The 18,775-nt window shown below is 40.8% G+C and overlaps 1 protein-coding gene across 5 annotated transcripts in view; it reads left to right on the top strand.

The window, feature by feature from the left end:
- Positions 1 to 14,300, top strand: part of arfgap2 (ADP-ribosylation factor GTPase activating protein 2) — a 34,622-nt gene extending 20,322 nt beyond the window's left edge. For 3 of the 5 annotated variants that reach the window (XM_061887672.1, XM_061887669.1, XM_061887673.1), the window contains 6 exons: positions 4,029 to 4,157; positions 4,250 to 4,399; positions 4,478 to 4,604; positions 6,151 to 6,238; positions 6,345 to 6,469; positions 13,705 to 14,300. In XM_061887672.1, the coding sequence (XP_061743656.1) occupies positions 4,029 to 4,157; positions 4,250 to 4,399; positions 4,478 to 4,604; positions 6,151 to 6,238; positions 6,345 to 6,469; positions 13,705 to 13,725 (640 nt within the window). In that variant the 3' untranslated portion in view covers positions 13,726 to 14,300. The remainder of the gene's footprint in view (positions 1 to 4,028; positions 4,158 to 4,249; positions 4,400 to 4,477; positions 4,605 to 6,150; positions 6,239 to 6,344; positions 6,470 to 13,704) is intronic. The other 2 variants (XM_061887671.1, XM_061887670.1) reach the window with 2 other exon arrangements.
- The last annotated feature ends 4,475 nt before the right edge of the window (positions 14,301 to 18,775 follow it).

Genomic DNA, 18,775 nt, shown 5'->3' with positions numbered 1-18,775 from the left:
TGGCTCCATCCATCTTCACACTGATGCGGTGTAGTAGCCCTGTGTCCTTGGCAGAGAAACACCCCCAAAACATAATGTTTCCACCTCCATGCTTGATGGTGGGCACAGTGTTCTTTTGGGTCATAGGCAGCATTTTTCTTTCTCCACACACGACGTGTAGAGTTTAGGCCAAATAGTTCAATTTTGGTCTCGTCTGACCATAGAACCTTCTCCCAATCACTTTGTGCATCTTTGAGGTGATCATTGGCATACTTTAGGCGGGCCTCCACATGTGCCTTCTTAAGCAGGGGTACCTTTCGGGCACTGCAGGATTTTAACCCATTCCGTCGCAAAGTGTTGCCAACTGTTTTCCTGGTGACTGTGGTCCCAGCTGCCTTGAGGTCATTCACTAACTCCTGCTGAGTGGTTGCAGGACGATTTCTCACAGTACTCATGATCATTGCAACCCCACGAGGTGAAATCTTCTGTGGAGCACCAGATCGAGGTCTGTTGATGGTCATGTTATACTTTTTAAATTTTCTAACAGTTGCACCAATGGTTGTTACTTTGATTCCCAGCATCTTGCTAATGTTTTTGTAGCCCATTCCAGATATTTGCAGTTCAACAATCCTGTCTCTGAGGTCCTGAGAGAGTTATTTTGTCTTACCCATGTTGGAGAGCTTGGAATCTGTCTGAGTCTCTGATCAGGTGTCTTTTATACAGGTGATTAGTTAGAACAGGTGTCTTCAATTCAGTCTTCAATTCCCAAGTTGATTGGGATTGTCTAACTGCTCTGTGAAAGCCAGGAATCCTAATGCACACTAGGGGATCAAATACATGTTTTCCCTCAATTAAATACAAATCAATTAAAATATATTCCTTGAAGTTATTTTCTGGATTTTCTTTTTGATATTCAATCTCACCATGTTTAAATACATCTACCATTAAAAGTATAGAATGATCATGTCTTTATTAGTGGGCAAACCAACAAATTCAGCAAGGGATCAAATACTTTTTACTCTCACTGTATTTATTTGTACAAATCACTCTGAGTTGCTAGCACAAGTACATACTTGCCACTTGTGTATTGTTTTCTCCCCCAACACCTTATCATGCCCGCTTCGCTATATAAGAAGTACTGGTCTAATGATTATAAAGCTCTAAAGGATATCTGTATTTCTTGGATGCAAGCATATTTTAACACAACCAATAATTTTACCTCGTTGAGCCTGTTAATTAATTCAAGCAGTGATTCCACCTCGCTGCAGGCTTGTGTATTGTTCAAGAAGGAAAAAAAGATGCTAATACTGGAAGTCCCTTAACTCTCAGGGCACCCGTGACACTTCACAGTGCCCCCTCTCTCCCCCAACGGGGGCCTGCCCAACTATTTGAGAAACACAGGTTTAATGGAAGAAGGTAATGTGTCACATCCTAACAGGAAAATAGATATACTTTACATATAGGAATGAGTAATTAAATCATGTAGTTTAATAATTGATTATGTCCCAAGTAGGGCTGGGTGTCGTGGCGAGTTTCTCAAAAGCGATTCGATTTTGATTCATTAGGTTCTAAATTGATTAATCATGATTCATGATTAATCCAAATTCTTCAGGACAATCTAAAATCATCAGCCCGGAGGTTGGGTATTGGGCGCAGTTGGGTGTTCCAACAGGACAATGACCCCAAACACACATCAAAAGTGGTTAAGGAATGGGTTAATCAGGCTAGAATTAAGGCTTTAGAATGGCTTTCCCAAAGTCCTGACTTAAACCCCATTGAGAACTTGTGGACAATGCTGAAGAAACAAGTCCATGTCAGAAAACCAACACATTTAGCTGAACCGCATCGATTTTGTCAAGAGGAGTGGTCAAAAATTCATCCAACAGTTTTTCAATAATTTTATACATTTGTGGAAGTGGAGAAACAGGTCTGTAGTTTGTAAACTGCTGTTTGTGGTACGACTTTTGTTATTTTCATTTTATCTGGTAGAAGTCACTAAGTTTTTCAGCGTTAAATCATACTTCAAGAGCATTCATGCTTTTCGTCGCTTTCAGCAGCTACGCACGTTTGTAGCATAACGAAATAAAAAAAATGGTGTGATTTTTCTAGTCCTCAAGTGTCTTAGACTTTGTGTGGGAGGCAGGGAAACAGACACATAGTGCAACTAGTTAGCATGTAGCAGTTAACAGCGCCAAAATGATCACAAAACCAAATTCCACCAAACCAATGCGGGAATATTTCAGTTCAAACATTTGGAACAAGATGAGCCTATCGTCACCGAGGAGCCAGTTTGCCAAAAGTGCGCAAATACAAAAAACCTTCACGCCTTTTTGAAACACGACCACTCGACAGTCCACACTCACTTTCGCGTTTAGGTGAACAAGCCATTGGTCAGTGTAAACAAAACTTACAAGACTCTCAGTTACAAATATAACCAATACCAAAGACATGCACCTGGTGATAGGTTGATTGGCAAGACTAAATGGTCCCTAGTGTGTGAGTGTGAATGTTGTCTGTCTATCTGTGTTGGCCCTGTGATGAGGTGGCAACTTGTCCAGGGTGTACCCAGCCTTCTGCCCGATTCTAGCGGAGATAGGCTGGAATAATGTTTTAGTCAGCCGTTGATGTTGCATGAGCATTACGTAGTGTGGTTCACTTCAAGAACGAGCCATAGCCGGCGAGTGCAGCTGTAAATCTCTGCTAACCAAATGCAATCCCGTCTCTTACTCTCGAGTTTTAATATAATGTTAGTTAGTACCTAACTTTTTATCTTTTTTTTTCACTTTTTGCACGGCCTGTTGACAGCTAACGCAAGGGATGGAAGGGGGGGTAATCGTTATTATGCCTTGTGAATCGATATTGGTAAAACTTAAGATATCGACCCATAATTGATCAAATCTATTACTTTACATAGCCCTCGTCCCAAAACTTGTGTCCATATTGTGTTTGTCAATGTTTTAACACAGGGGTGTCAAACTCAAATACAGAGTGGGCCAAAATTTAAAACTGAACAAAGCCACGGGCCAAAGTTGAACAAATTAACCTTTAATAGGGACGCAAATGAGTTTTGCATTGAATATTGAGCAAGCAAGGCTTATTTAACTTTATAGTGACATGCAAAATCCAGTTTCAAATAATAATAATAAAAAAATATCAGTGGCATATCAAATACAATTTTAATAAAAATGGAATGCCTCTTTTCTATTTGCAGCGTTCTGAAGTAAACATCAAAATATTTTTTTTTTCCATAGGCTAATAATAAATTTGAAAATACAATAATAATAATGAGTGAATCAAACACTGAAGCCTTGAAGTAGCAAGAAAATGTGCATGGATAAAAAGTTCATTACTGCTCAGTTTGCTACACTAATTTGCTATAACACATAACTTAATAGTGCTAAATCAACTTTCAAAAAACAAACAAAAAAATCATCAATGGTATATTAAATACAATTTGTTCTCCCGAAATGTGTTTGTCATTCTTGTTTGGTGTGGGTGCACAGTGTGGCGCATATTCGTAACAGTGTTAAAGTTGTTTTCATACGGCCACCCTCAGTGTGACCTGTATGGCTGTTGACCAAGTATGCTTTGCATTCACTTGTGTGTGTGTAAAAGCTGCAAATATTTATGTGACTGGGTTCGGCACGCTGTTTGTACGGAAGAAAAGCAGGCGTGATGACAGGTTGGAGGGAATGCTAAAGGGAGTGCCTTAAAGGCACGCCCCCAATATTGTTGTCCGGGTGGAATTTGGTAGAAATTCGGGAGAATGGTTGATTTTCGGGAGGGACACTGAACTTTGGGAGTCTCCCGGGAAAATTGGGAGGGTTGGCAAGTATGAGTATTAGCGGTGAATGCGGTGTTACAGCGGCACCGACGCTGTATGATATCGGCGGGCCAGCTCTAATGTTAAATTGATATTGCCTCAAGGGCCAAATAAAATCACACGGCGGGCCAAATTTGGCCCGCGGGCCAGAGGTTGACACCCATGTTTTAACAGGTATGTTTTATGTTTGACACCCATGTTTTAACAGGTATGTTTTATGTTTCAGTGCTGTGTCGCATTCGGTGATGTCAGAGATGCAGGTGATTGAGCAGGAAACCCCAGTGGGAGCAAAGACTTCGTCTCGCTCCAAATTAGACATGTTCGATGAGCCGGGTTTCACCTCTGGACCCCCGAAGTACATGTGACACCCTCTAAGAATTTCTTGTTTGACAGTATTAAAAGTTTGTAATCATTTAAACTGATCTTTATAATGCTTTTTTGTTGCAGATATAAGGACAACCCTTTTACAGTGGGTGACAGTTTTGGACCCCGCTGGGATACAGAGGGGACTGCCTCTTTTACCGCCTCTTGGGCTTTGGAGAAAGAGGAACCCAAAGAGGAGGTCACCATCTCCAGTATTCAACCCATAGGGGAGAGGTATTTAACCACATTTTTTTTCTGTCTGTCATCCTAAATGGGAAAGGAAGTTCTAACTGAACTGTACATCTAATCAAGACTTCCCAGCAGAAGGAAAGCTGAGGTGCCTGCTGCAGTGTCTGAGTCAAGTGAAGCCAGGCAGAAGTTTGCCAATGCAAAGGCAATCTCTTCCGACATGTTCTTTGGCCGTGAGAGCAGCGCTGAGGTGAGGCCGTCGTCTTTGGTTTCATTCCAAAACAAATACTTTACTGATGTATGAATTCTAACCTTAAGAAAAGGTCAATTAGACGATGCATATAGAATGTCAATCAATCAATCAATCAATGTTTATGTATATAGCCCCAAATCACAAATGTCTCAAAGGACTGCACAAATCATTACGACTACGACGTCCTCGGAAGAACCCACAAAAGGGCAAGGAAAACTCACACCCAGTGGGCAGGGAGAATTCACATCCAGTGGGATGCCAGTGACAATGCTGACTATGAGAAACCTTGGAGAGGACCTCAGATGTGGGCAAACCCCCCCCCCCCCCCCTCTAGGGGACCGAAAGCAATGGATGTCGAGCGGGTCTAACATGATAGTGTGAAAGTTCAATCCATAGTGGCTCCAACACAGCCGCGAGAGTTCAGTTCAAGGCGGATCCAAGACAGCAGCGAGAGTCCCGTCCACAGGAAACCATCCCAAGTGGAGGCGGATCAGCAGCGTAGAGATGTTCCCAATCGATACACAGGCGAGCGGTCCATCCTGGGTCTCGACTCTGGACAGCCAGTACTTCATCCATGGTCATCGGACCGGACCCCCTCCACAAGGGAGGGGGGGACATAGGAGAAAAAAGAAAAGAAGCGGCAGATCAACTGGTCTAAAAAGGGGGTCTATTTAAAGGCTACAGTATACAGATGAGTTTTAAGGTGAGACTTAAATGCCTCTACTGAGGTAGCATCTCGAACTGTTACCGGGAGGGCATTCCAGAGTACTGGAGCCCGAACGGAAAACGCTCAATAGCCCGCAGACTTTTTTTGGGCTCGAGGAATCACTAATAAGCCGGAGTCTTTTGAACGCAGATTTCTTGCCGGGACAATACAATCGGCAAGATAGGATGGAGCTAGACCGTGTAGTATTTTATACGTAAGTAGTAAAACCTTAAAGTTACATCTTAAGTGCACAGGAAGCCAGTGCAGGTGAGCCAGTATAGGCGTAATGTGATCAAACTTTCGTTTGTGAACATCTCCTGTTGAAATATGGCACACTAAAGGGGAAAATTAATCAAAGATATTGCAAAAAAAAAAACAGTGCACATCGCCTGAAGAAAACCATACCCGCTGTGTAAAATGGTGGATATAGAATTGTGCTTTGCTTCCATACAATGTTGTCCTGTCATCACTGAAAAAAGGTTGAGAACCACTGCAATAGTAGATTGTTTCTTTATGTGGGTGCTTGTTGGTTCTCTTTAAGAAGTGTTGTTTTAGACCTGCTCCATGAGTACAGTGCCTTGACATAACCTTTGTTGTTGCTGGGCGCTATAGAAATAAAGTGTACTTCACTTGGATGGTTAGATCAATAATTTGGTTGATTGTGTGGAAACTGGTGGTTGATTAATTGTGCCCTTTTAATAAGCTTTACTTGGTTTCAAACAGCAGTAGCTAAATCATTATTTCACCATGACCAGTGTGACAAACTGGCAAATTATTGTTTCTTGTAAAACCTGTGGAGATTAGTGGCGCTGACAGGGCTTCCTTTTTCCTTCTCAGTATGAAGCAAAGACCAAACTGGACAGCATGTCTGGAAGCACGTCCATCAGTTCAGCTGACCTGTTTGGGGATGGCAGTGACCATAGAGGTAGGGCATGTGTGCCATCACCGTCACTCACCTCTCCTTTGAATACTTTGTCTTTCATCTGTCAACTGATGACCTTTCATTGCATTCCTGTTTCTCTCGGCTTCAGGACGGGCATCGGGGTTTGACAGTGTGCTCCCCGCCGGCCCAGATATCACACAGTTCAAACAAGGAGTGAAGACCGTAGCAGGAAAGATGGCTGTCCTTGCCAACGGTGTCATGAATACCATCCAGGTGAGGTTTGAACATTCTTGATGACTGTGGTTGCCGCTTAAGTTCAGAAGGTTTCAATTCTAAATTTGAAGTGTGGAGTTCCCTTAGTTGTGTTAAAGTGTGGGTGGTCACAATAGGGTTGTTGTTGACTGGTGAACAACCATGCAGCTTAACAAATTAATCGTTGGTCTGTCTGTTGGCAAAACAACTCGCTAGTGGCCACTCTTCCTGTGGAATTAGACAATCTTTGAGGGAGGTGTCTAGAGCTACTTAGTGTTCAGCCACACCGGGAAACAGCAGCAACCCTGTTGTGACCACCCCCAAAAGACGAGCATTTCGAAGGTAAAGTGAAATCAGTACAACTGATAAGAAGAGTCTTGATGCCTCGATCCAATCTTTGCCGTCTTTGTACAACCCCTGGCACAAAAGGATGGAATCACCAGACATTGAGGATGTTCATTCAATTGTCCATCCATCCATCCATTTTCCTCCGCTTATCCGAGGTCGGGTTGTGGGGGCAACAACCTAATTAGGGAATCCCCGACTTTCCTCTCCCCAGCCACTTCGTCCAGCTCTTCCCGGGGGATTCCAAGGCCTTCCCAGGCCAGCCGGGAGACATAAACTTCCCAACGTGTCCTGGGTCTTCCCCCTGGCCTCCTACCGGTTGGACATGCCCTAAACACCTCCTTAGGGAGGCGTTCGGGTGGCATCCTGACCAGATGCCCGAACCACCTCATCTGGCTCCTCTCCATGTGGAGGAGCAGCGGCTTTACTTTGAGTTCCTCCCGGATGGCAGAGCTTCTCACCCTATCTCTAAGGGAGAGCCCCGCCACCCGGCGGAGGAAACTTATTTTGGCCGCTTGTACCCGTGATCTTGTCCTTTCGGTCATAACCCAGAAGCTCATGACCAAAGGTGAGGATGGGAACGTAGATCGACCGGTAAATTGAGAGCTTTGCCTTCCGGCTCAGCTCCTTCTTCACCACAACGGATCGATACAGCGTCTTCATTAGTGAAGACGCCGCATCGATCTGCCCGTCGATCTCACGATCCACTCTTCCCTCATTCGTGAACACGACTCCTAGGTACTTGAATTCCTCCACTCGGGGCAGGGTATCCTCCCCAACCCCGGAGAGGAGGCTACGCCCGATAGTCGAACCTCGGATTCAGGAGGAACAGTGTGGTTTTTTGTCCTGGTCGTGGAACTGTGGACTAGCTCTATACTCTCGGCAGGGTCCTTAAGGGTGCATGGCAGTTTGCCCAACCAATCTAGATGTGCTTTGTGGACTTGGAGAAGGTATTTCGACTGTGTGGAGTGAGTGCTCAGTGAGTATGGGGTATCGATCGGACTGTCTGATTGTGGCGGTCTGCTCCCTGTATGATCAGTGTCAGAGCTTGGTCCGTAAGTCGGACACGTTTCCAGTGAGGGTTGGACTCCGCCAAGGCTGCCTTTTGTCACCAATTCTGTTCATAACTTTTATGGACTGAATTTCTAGGCGCAGTCATGGCGTTGAGGGGATCCGGTTTGGTGGCTGCAGGATTGGGTCTCTGCTTTTTGCAGATGATGTGGTCCTGATGGCTTCATCTGGCCAGGATCTTCAGGTCTCACTGGATCGGTTTGCAGCCGCGTGTAAAGTGACCGGGATGAGAATCAGCACCTCCAAGTCCGAGTCCAAGGTTCTCGCCCGGAAAAGGGTGGAGTGCCATCTCCGGGTTGTTAAATTGTGTAGAAGAAAAGTTGACAACAGACATAAAACAAAACTGTAGTCATTTCAAATGGCAATTTTCTGGCTTAAAAAAACACTAAAATAAAGAATATTAATTGTGGTAGTCAGTAACAGTTTCAATTAGGGCTGCACGATTAATCAACATCAAATAGACATTTAGTTTTTTTAATTAGTGCGATACATAACCGCAAGAGGTGGAGGTTTAGTTTTTTTTTTTATCCGCTGTCACCGGCATTTGAGCGACAGACAAGTTGGCCAATCAGAACTGTTCAGCCTGGACCTTTAAATTGAGGTACGTACCGAACCGAAGTTTTTGTGTACCGTATTATATACATATGTATAAAATATACAAATTTAATCGCAATAGCAATTTTGGAGAGAAAAATCGCAATTAGGTTTTTTCCTAAAATCGTGCAGCCCGAGTTTCACTTTTAGATCAATCAGAGTGAAAAATGATGGAATCACTTGATCCTGAGGTTTGTTAGTGTGCAGTTAAAAAGGAGTCTTCACACCTTGGAGAGCTGTTGCACCAGGTGGATTGACATAAATCATGGCTCCAAAACAAAAGATGACAATTGAAACACAGCAGAGGATTATTAAATGTATTGAAGACGCTAAATTGTCACACAATGTTGCAAAAGATGTTGTTAGTGTCCAAAAACTGACCGAGTACAAACAACATGGGAATGAATGTTGGAAAAGGCAAGCATACTGGTAGACCGAGGAAAACATTTTTTCAAGACAGAAAAGTTGAAACAACATGTTTTGAAAACAGAAAATGCACAGGAAAAATAAATAAAGACCAAATGTGCGAAAACTAAAGTCACCGTCTGTGACCCAACTGTAAGAAAAGGCCGAAAGGAAACAGGATTTTAATACAGAGAAGCCAAACAAAAGCTATCATTTAAAAAAAAACAAGGTTCCAACGGGCAAAAAAAAAAGCGATAACTGTATGAAAGTCATATTCAACTAGTCTGCATTGAGGAAGATGGTGATGCTGGGACTTTTTCAATGAGATTTATGAATATGACTGCCCAAAGAAAACATGCACATTTCCACAGTCATTAATGACATGGAGCTGCAGGTCAGGGAGATGGCTGATCTTCACATCAGGGGTCACCAAGCAGTGCCCACGGGCACCAGTTAGCCCGTAAACACCAGATGAGTAGCCTGCTGGCCTGTTCTGAAAATAGCTCAAATAGCAGCACTTACCAGTGAGCTGCCTCTATCTTTTATTCATTCATTCATTTTCTACCGCTTATTCCCTTTTGGTGTCGCGGGGGGCGCTGGCGCCTATCTCAGCTACAATCGGGCGGAAGGCGGGGTACACCCTGGACAAGTCGCCACCTCATCGCAGGGCCAACACAGATAGACAGACAACATTCACACTCACATTCACACACTAGGGCCAATTTTAGTGTTGCCAATCAACCTATCCCCAGGTGCATGTCTTTGGAGGTGGGAGGAAGCCGGAGTACACGGAGGGAACCCACGCATTCACGGGGAGAACATGCAAACTCCACACAGAAAGATCCCGAGCCTGGATTTGAACCCAGGACTGCAGGACCTTCGTAATGTGAGGCAGACGCACTAACCCCTCTGCCACCGTGAAGCCCTAGTGGGTTTCAGTAGGCAGTTATTTATTTACTAGCAAGCCGGTCTCGCTTTGCTCGACATTTTTAATTCTAAGAGAGACAAAACTCAAATAGAATTTGAAAATACAAGAAAATATTGTAAAGACTTGGTCTTCACTTGTTTAAATAAATTCATTTATTTTTTTTACTTTGCTTCTTGTAACTTTCAGAAAGACAATTTTAGAGAAAAAAATACAACCTGAAAAATTATTTTAGAATTTTTAAACACATACATTTTTACCTTTTAAATTCCTTCCTCTTCTTTCCTGACAATTTCAATCAATGTTCAAGTAAATTTATTATTTTATTTTGAAGAATAATAAATACATTTTAATGTATTTCTTCATTTTAACTTCTGTTTCATCGACGAAGAATATTTGTGAAATATTTCTTCAATCTTATTATGATTAAAATTCAAAATAATTTTTCTGGCAAATCTAGAAAATCTGTAGAATCAAATTTAAATCTCTTTTCTCAGTCTTTTGAATTTCTTTAAAAATGTTGGTTCTGGAAAATCTAGAAGAAATAATGATTTGTCTTTGTTAGAAATGTAGCGTGGTCCAATTTGTTATATATTCTAACAAAGTGCAGATTGGATTTTAACCTATTTAAAACATGTAATCAAAATTTTAAAATTAATCTTAATCAGGAAAAATGACTAATGATGTTCCATAATTTTTTTTTTTTTTTTTTTCAAAAAGATTCGAATTAGCTATTTTTTCTCTTCATATTTTTCGTTTGAATTTTGAATTTTAAAGAGTCGAAATTGAAGATAAACTGTTTCAAAATTTAATTTTCATTTTTTTTGTGTTTTCTCTTCTTTTAAACTGTTCAATTAAGTGTTTTTTTCATTATTTATTCTCAACAAAAAACCTTCCGTAGAAGGAAAAAAAAATGTACGACGGAATGACAGACATAAATACCCATTTTTATATATATATATATATATATATATTTATAGAGAGAGAGAGAGATTTATTTATTAAAGGTAAATTGAGCAAATTGGCTATTTCTGGCAATTTATTTAACTGGTAGCCCTTCACATTAATCAGTACCTAAGTAGTAGCTCTTGGTTTCAAAAAGGTTGTTGACCCCTGCCTCACATCTTCAATACATGCACAAGTTATTGTTGACATTTTGGACACTTCTCATTCCATCAATCAAAAGGATGTTTGGGGATGATGACGCATTTTCTCAAGTAATAATGCATCTTGCCATAGAGCAAAACCTGTAAAGACTTCTCTTAAAGAAATAAACAAGAGGTCAGTATCATGGCTTTCAAATAGTGCCAATCTCTTTCCAATTGAAAATCTGTGGTGGAAATTGGTGGATGACAAGACTCCAATTTGCTGGTCTGACAACAGCAATCAGAATGTTGGGGCAAGATTGATGGAGAGTACTGTTTGTCACTCGTTAAGACCATCCCTCAAAGACTGCAAGCTGTTATAAAAGCCAGAGGTGATGCAACAAAGTACAAATGGTTTGTTGGACTGCTTGTTGTTGTACCGTATTTTTCGGACTATAAGTCGCAGTTTTTTTCATAGTTTGGCCGGGTGCGACTTATACTCAGGAGCGACTTATGTGTGAAATTATTAACACATTACCGTAAAATATCAAATAATATTATTTAGCTCATTCATGTAAGAGACTAGACGTATAAGATTTCACCGGATTTAGCAATTAGGAGTGACAGTTTGTTTGGTAAACGTATATAGCATGTTCTATATGTTATAGTTATTTGAATGACTCTTACCATAATACAGTTGTGATCAAAATTATTCAACCCCCACACAATTTTGGTGTTTTAGCAAGTTGGGCATTTATTCCGTATTTTGTTTATAGTCATATCAAATAAAGATGTGTCAAATAGACAAATGCAACTTAAATTGTAACACTGTATTTTACAAAATACCAAAAAAGGACATTTTTCTTAATATCTCATTGACAAAATGATTCAACCCCCTAGTTACATGCATCTTTAGTACTTAATAGAACACCCTTTGGCAGTAATGACATCCTTCAAAGGTGATACATAACCGGACACAAGCTTCTTGCAAGCATCTACAAGTATTTTAGCCCATTCCTCTTGGGCAAAGGCCTCCAGTTCATTCATATTCTTGGGCTTGAGTGCTGCAACTGCCTTCTTCAAGTCCCACCACAGCTTTTCTAGAGGATTTAGGTCTAGCGACTGTGAAGGCCACTCCAGAGTCTTCCAGCCCTTCTTCTGCAACCACTGATGTTGATTTGGAGGTATGCTTGGGATCGTTGTCCTGTTGGAAGGTCCAACGTCTCCCAAGCCTCAGCTTCGTCACTGACTTCATGACATTTGCAGCTAATTTATCCTGCTAGGAAATAGAATTCATAATGTCTTGAACGCGCTGGAGATTCCCGGTACCTGAGGCAGAGAAACAGCCCCAGAGCATGATTGACCCCCCACCATGCTTAACAGTAGGCAAGGTGTTCTTCTCTTTGTAAGCTTCATTTTTTCTCCTCCGGACATAACGTTGATTCGTAGGCCCAAAGAGTTCCAGTTTTGTCTCATAACTCCATAGAACAGTTTCCCAAAACCTTTGGGGTTTGTCCAGATGATTTTTGGCATACTGGAGTCTATTTTCTTATGCCTGGTAGTCAGAAGTGGGGTGCGACTGGGAGTTCTGGCATGGAGGCCTTCATCTCGTAGTGCGCGCCTTATCGTCTGGGACGAAACCTGCGTTCCCCCCTCTGCAATGTCCTGTTGTAGTTCCTCAGCTGTTACCCGGGGGTTTTTCACCACTGTACGCTTCAAATACCGGACAGCAGTTGCACACAGCATCCTCTTTCTACCACGCCCAGGTAGTGTTTACACTGTGCCTTTAGCTTTAAACTTGCGAATTATGCTCCCAACTGTGTCTCTTGGAATGTGTAATGTCTTTGCTATTTTCTTATATCCATATCCTTTCTTATGAAGAGAAATGACCTCCTCTCTTGACTTCTTTGACCACTCCCTGGACTTCACCATGTTGCAGTTACACCATTGACCATCTACAAGAAGCTGAGCATCACAGTCTTTTTCAAACAGTTTAATTGTTGCTCGTTATGGTTCTAATCACATCTACAGGTGTTTTCAACACCTGATTGAAAAGACCTTATTCAAATTCTGTTCTTAAGGAGTTTAATAATTTTGTCAATGAGATATTAAGAGAAATTACACTGTTTGGTATGTTACAAAATATAATGTTGTAATTCAAGTTGCATTTGTCTATTTAATGCATCTTTATTTGATATGACTATGAACAAAATACGGAATACATGTCCAACTTGCTAAAACACCAAAATTGTGTGGGGCTTGAATAATTTTGATCACAACTGTATGTTATGTTAACATATCAGGCACCTTCTCAGTTGGTTATTTATGCATCATATAACGTACACTTATTCAGCCTGTTGTTCACTATTCTTTATTTATTTTAAATTGCCTTTCAAAGGTGTGTTCTTGGTGTTTGGTTTTATCAAATAAATTTCCCCCAAAAATGTGACTTATACTCCAGTGCGACTTATATGTTTTTTTTTTTCTTCTTTATAATGCGTTTTTGGCAGGTGCGACTTATACTCCGGAGCGACTTATAGTACAAAAAATACGGTACATGATTCCATATTTTTGGAGCCTTCTAATGTAAAAATTAACCTGTTACTGGCAACCACAATATATATTTTCTTGCTATTTTTTGTGTGTTTCTTAAAGCCAGACCATTGCCATTTTAGATGACTATAGTTTTATGTCATGTATGTCATCTGCTATTTTCCTACAAGATTACACAACTGAATGAACATCCTCCAAGTTGGGTGATTGCAACATTTCCAAGGTTTTGTAGCAACTGTTTATTATTGTTTGACATATTTGTGTTTGTGTGTACTCAGGATCGCTATGGCTCCTACTAAGAAGTTTTCACACCTGTGGCAAGAAGAAGTAAGAATGAAGACCAGCTCCCTTTCGACATGTGCTTTTGGGCAGAGATGTAACCACAGACAAGGGAAGCAGAACTAGTTTTGCATGAGGAAAGAAAATCTTCCTTCTCACTCCCCACATTTTTAGAGACTGTTTTACAGGAGCAAGTCAGTAAGTATTTTTCTCTCTCAGCATTTATGAGTTTTTATTTTCATAAAGGAAACCCTGTGAGATTGTCATCGTCATCCTCGTTTTGGTCTAGATTTTCAAAATGATGTCAGAATAAATTCTATATATTTTTTCTTGAACATAAAGCTGTGTTAACATTGTTATCACAATCTTTATGTATGCTCTTTTGTTTTCTTGTTGTGATACTAAAATGTGGTGCAGCCTCAGTTTGAACTTAACTCAGAAAGTTTGCATTGAGTGTTGGTGTCACTGCTGCTGACGTAAGTGTTTGTCGTTGGACATGAACCACTGGCAGCCAGCTGTCTCCACCATTTGTGAGCTTGGAGTTGTATATTTTTGTTGGGACATAAACTATGATTAAACGTTGGATAACTTCAAAGGTTTAGTTTTATCATTTTTGTCCACCAAACTTTTGGTATCATTCAGATATCGACTAAAACGTGCTAAAATTTAGCCCTGGTTTTCTTACGCCGTCTGTTATACGCCCAAACGCTGCGCTAATCCAGACTCTCTCACAAATCATTAGTGCCCAAAAAAAGGATCCTGCATGTCTCTGAATCAGTCAGTTACCCTTTTTTTATTGAGTACGACTGAAAAGATTCATCCACTGTGGGGCCAAACAAAGTTTTGATTGCCAGCACTTTGACAAAAGTGAGCAACACTATTGGATTCAAAAACAAGAACGGACAAAGAAAGAACCATGAAAGGTCAACTTGATGGTCTTTTATATGTATTTCACATTTTTGTGTGTCTAAGTGGAGTATTTTTTATTATTATTTCTTATGGAAAAAATTGATTCATTCCTTTTTTCATGCGATTTGGTCTTTGTCACACCATTTGATGCAGATTACCAATGAAAACCGAGGTACTCAGTGCCTAGGGTTGCACAACAATATATATTTGAATAACACAATAGAGCAGGGGTCACCAATGCAGTGCCCGCGGGCACCAGGTAGCCCGTAAGGACCAGATGAGTCGCCCGCTGGCCTGTTCTAAAAATAGCTCAAATAGCAGCACTTACCAGTGAGCTGCCTCTATTTTTTTAAATGTTATTTATTTACTAGCAAGCTGGTCTCGCTTTGCTCAACATTTTTAATTCTAAGAGAGACAAAACTCAAATAGAATTTGAAAATCCAGGAAAATATTTTAAAGACTTGGTCTTCACTTGTTTAAATAAATTCATTTATTTTTTTACTTTGCTTCTTAAAACTTTCAGAAAGACAATTTTAGAGAAAAAATACAACTTTAAAAATGATTTTAGGATTTTTAAACACATATACCTTTTTACCTTTTAAATTCCTTCCTCTTCTTTACTGACAATTTAAATCAATGTTCAAGTAAATATATTTTTTATTGTAAAGAATAATAAATACATTTTCAGTGAATTCTTCATTTTAGCTTCTGTTTTTTCGACAAAGAATATTTGTGAAATATTTCTTCAAACTTATGATTAAAATTCAAAAGAATTATTCTGGTAAATCTAGAAAATCTTCAGAATCAAATTTAAATCTTATTTCAAAGTCTTTTGAATTTCTTTTAAAATTTTTGTTCTGGAAAATCTAGAAGAAATAATGATTTGTCTTTGTTAGAAATATAGCTTGGTCCAATTTGTTATATATTCTAACAAAGTGCAGATTGTATTTTAACCTATTTAAAACATGTCATCAAAATTCTGAAATTAATCTTCATCAGGAAAAATTACTAATGATGTTCCATGAATAATTTTTTTAATTTTTTCCAAAATATTCAAATTAGCTAGTTTTTCTCTTCTTTTTTTCGGTTGAATTTTGAATTTTAAAGAGTCGAAATTGAAGATAAACTATGTTCTAAAATTACATTTTCATTTTTTTTCCTGTTTTCTCCTCTTTTAAACCGTTCAATTAAGTATTTTTTTCATCATTTATTCTCTACAAAAAAACCTTCCGTAAAAGATTTAAAAATGTATGACGGACAGAAATACACATTTTTTAATTTATATTTATTTATTAAAGGTAAATAAGCAAATTGGCTATTTCTGGCAATTTATTTAAGTGTGTATCAAACTGGTAGCCCTTTGTATTAATCAGTACCCAAGAAGTAGCTCTTGGTTTAAAAAGGTTGGTGACCCCTGAAATAGAGCTTTTAATATTGGGGTGACACCCATATTTTTGTGTAGATAGAACCGTGAGAAACAAACGTCGCTGCACAGAAAAAGCTGAGTTTGCTACTCACCAAAAATACATGTAAACAGTACATAAGATCACCAAGAAATGACAGGGGGGTTCAAGGTCACTCCCAGGATATGCCAGTGAAAGTTAAAGACTCAACAATGTTCACAGACGAGTAGCAAAGCAAGATAGGTGGAAAAAACACTTTCAGTAAGTTCTTAACCAGCCAGATCCACCGGTGGTCTCTGACATTCCTGAAGATAACCTGGTTTATTTCCCCTCACATAGAGGGAATAACAGTGGGAGAAGTCAAGAAGACCATCCGAAAACTAAACACTGGAAAGGATGGTACAAACCCTGTTTCCATATGAGTTGGGAAATTGTGTTAGATGTAAATATAAACGGAATACAATGATTTGCTAATTATTTTCAACCCATTTTCAGTTGAATGCACTACAAAGACAACATATTTGATGTTCAAACTCAAACTTTATTTTTTTTTTTTTGCAAATAATAATTAACTTAGAATTTCATGGCTGCAACACGTGCCAAAGTAGTTGGGAAAGGGCATGTTCACCACTGTGTTACATCAACTTTTCTTTTAACAACACTCAATAAAGGTTTGGGAACTGAGGAAACTAATTGTTGCAGCTTTGAAAGTGCAATTCTTTCCCATTCTTGTTTTATGTAGAGCTTCAGTCGTTCAACAGTCTCCGCTGTCGTATTTTACGCTTCATAATGCGCCACACATTTTTAATTGGAGACAGGTCTGGACTGCAGGCTGGCCAGGAAAGTAGCCGCACTCTTTTTTTACGAAGCCCCGCTGTTGAATGTGGCTTGGCACTGTCTTGCTGAAATAAGCAGGGGCGCCCATGAAAAAGACGGCGCTTAGATTGCAGCATACGTTGTTCCAAAACCTGTATGTACCTTCCAGCATTAATGGTGCCTTCACAGATGTGTAAGTTACCCATGCTTTGGGCACAAATGCACCCCCATACCATCACAGATGTTGGCTTTTGAACTTTGATAACAGTCTGGATGGTTCGCTTCCCCTTTGGTCCGGATGACACGATGTCGAATATTTCTAAAAACAATTTGAAATGTAGACTCTTCAGACCACAGAATACTTTCCCACTTTGCATCAGTCCATCTTAGATGATCTCGGGCCTAAAGAAGCCAGCGGCATTTCTGGATGTTGTTGATGAATGGATTTTGCTTTGCATAGTAGAGCTTACAGATCTAGCAAGGAACTGTATTTAGTGACAGTGGTTTTCTGAAGTGTTCCTGAGCCCATGTGGTGATATCCTTTAGATTGATGCCGGTTTTGGATACAGTGCCGTCTGAGGGATCGAAGGTCATGGTCATTCAATGTTGGTTTCCGGCCATGCCGCTTACGTGGAGTGATTTCTCCAGATTCTCTGAACCTTTTGTTGATATTATGGACCGTAGTTGTTGAAATCCCTACATTTTTTGCAATTACACTTTGAGAAATCAGAATCAGCTTTATTGTTATCACGCAGGATAACGAGATTGAGGCCATTCCATACAGTGCGATGCGGGCATGCAAGAAAACAGTGTGTAAATGTATAAAAATATAAAAAATATAGAAGTGCAAAGAAAGGTGTGGAAGAGAACAGTGTACAGTCTACACACTCCGTACAAATGTGACACCATACAGTGGGTGAAATTAATATCTACATGTAAAAAACAGGGTGGTTGGTGGAATAGGTTATTGCACCGAAGAGAAGGCAGTTATGAGGGTCAATGGGGAAGTCCGTTCAGGATGGTTATGGCCCTGAGGAAGAAGCTGTTCTTTAGCCTGTTTGTCTTGGTTTTAATGCACCTGTAGCGCTTCCCAGAGGGCAGCAGGTGGAACAGGTAGGAGCCAGGGTGGGTGCTGTCCTTGATGATGACACCGGCTCTGTTGAGGCAGCGGGAGGTGTAGATGTCCATCAGAGAGGGGGTGGAGGGCGGCCGATGATCTTCTGAGCCGTCTTGACCACTCTTTGCAGCCTCTCCCTGTCTGCTGCAGTGCAGCTGCCACACCATACTGTAATACAGTCAGCAGGCTCTCGATGGACGAGCGGTAGAAGGTCAGCAGCAGGTCAGGCTTAAGGTTGTACTTTACCGAGAACTCTCAGGAAGTGTTCTTGATGATTGATGTGGTGTTGACTGTCCAGGAAAAGTCGTTAGAGATGTGGACTCCCATGTACCTGAAGTAGTGGACCCTCTCCACACGCTCGCCGTTGATGTAGAAGGTGGCAGGGTCGGTGCTGCTCCTCTGGATATCGACGACGATCTCTGTGGTCTTGCTGGTGTCGAGAGCGAGGTTGTTCTCCGAAGACCAGGCCGTCAGCTTCAGGACCTCCTCCCTGTAGGCAGCCTCGACACCCCTGGAGATGAGCCCGACCACTGTGGTATCCTCAGCAAACTTGACGATGAAGGTGTCACTGTGGGCTGGACTGCAGTCATGGGTGTAGAGGCAGTAGAGGAGGGGGCTCAGCACACAGCCTCAGTTGTTCTCAAACTGTTTGACTATTTGCTCACGCAGTTGTGGACAAAGGGGTGTACCTCGCCCCATCCTTTCTTGTGAAAGACTGAGCATTTTTTGGGAAGCTGTTTTTATGCCCAATCATGGCACCCACCTGTTTCCAATTAGCCTGCACACCTGTGGGATGTTCCAAATAAGTGTTTGATGAGCATTCCT

The sequence above is a fragment of the Nerophis ophidion genome, linkage group LG25 (assembly GCF_033978795.1).
Source record: "Nerophis ophidion isolate RoL-2023_Sa linkage group LG25, RoL_Noph_v1.0, whole genome shotgun sequence".
Taxonomy (NCBI): Eukaryota; Metazoa; Chordata; class Actinopteri; order Syngnathiformes; family Syngnathidae; genus Nerophis; species Nerophis ophidion.
The sequence above is the reverse complement of the archived record's forward strand: the minus strand, read 5'-3'. Positions and strand labels throughout refer to the sequence as shown.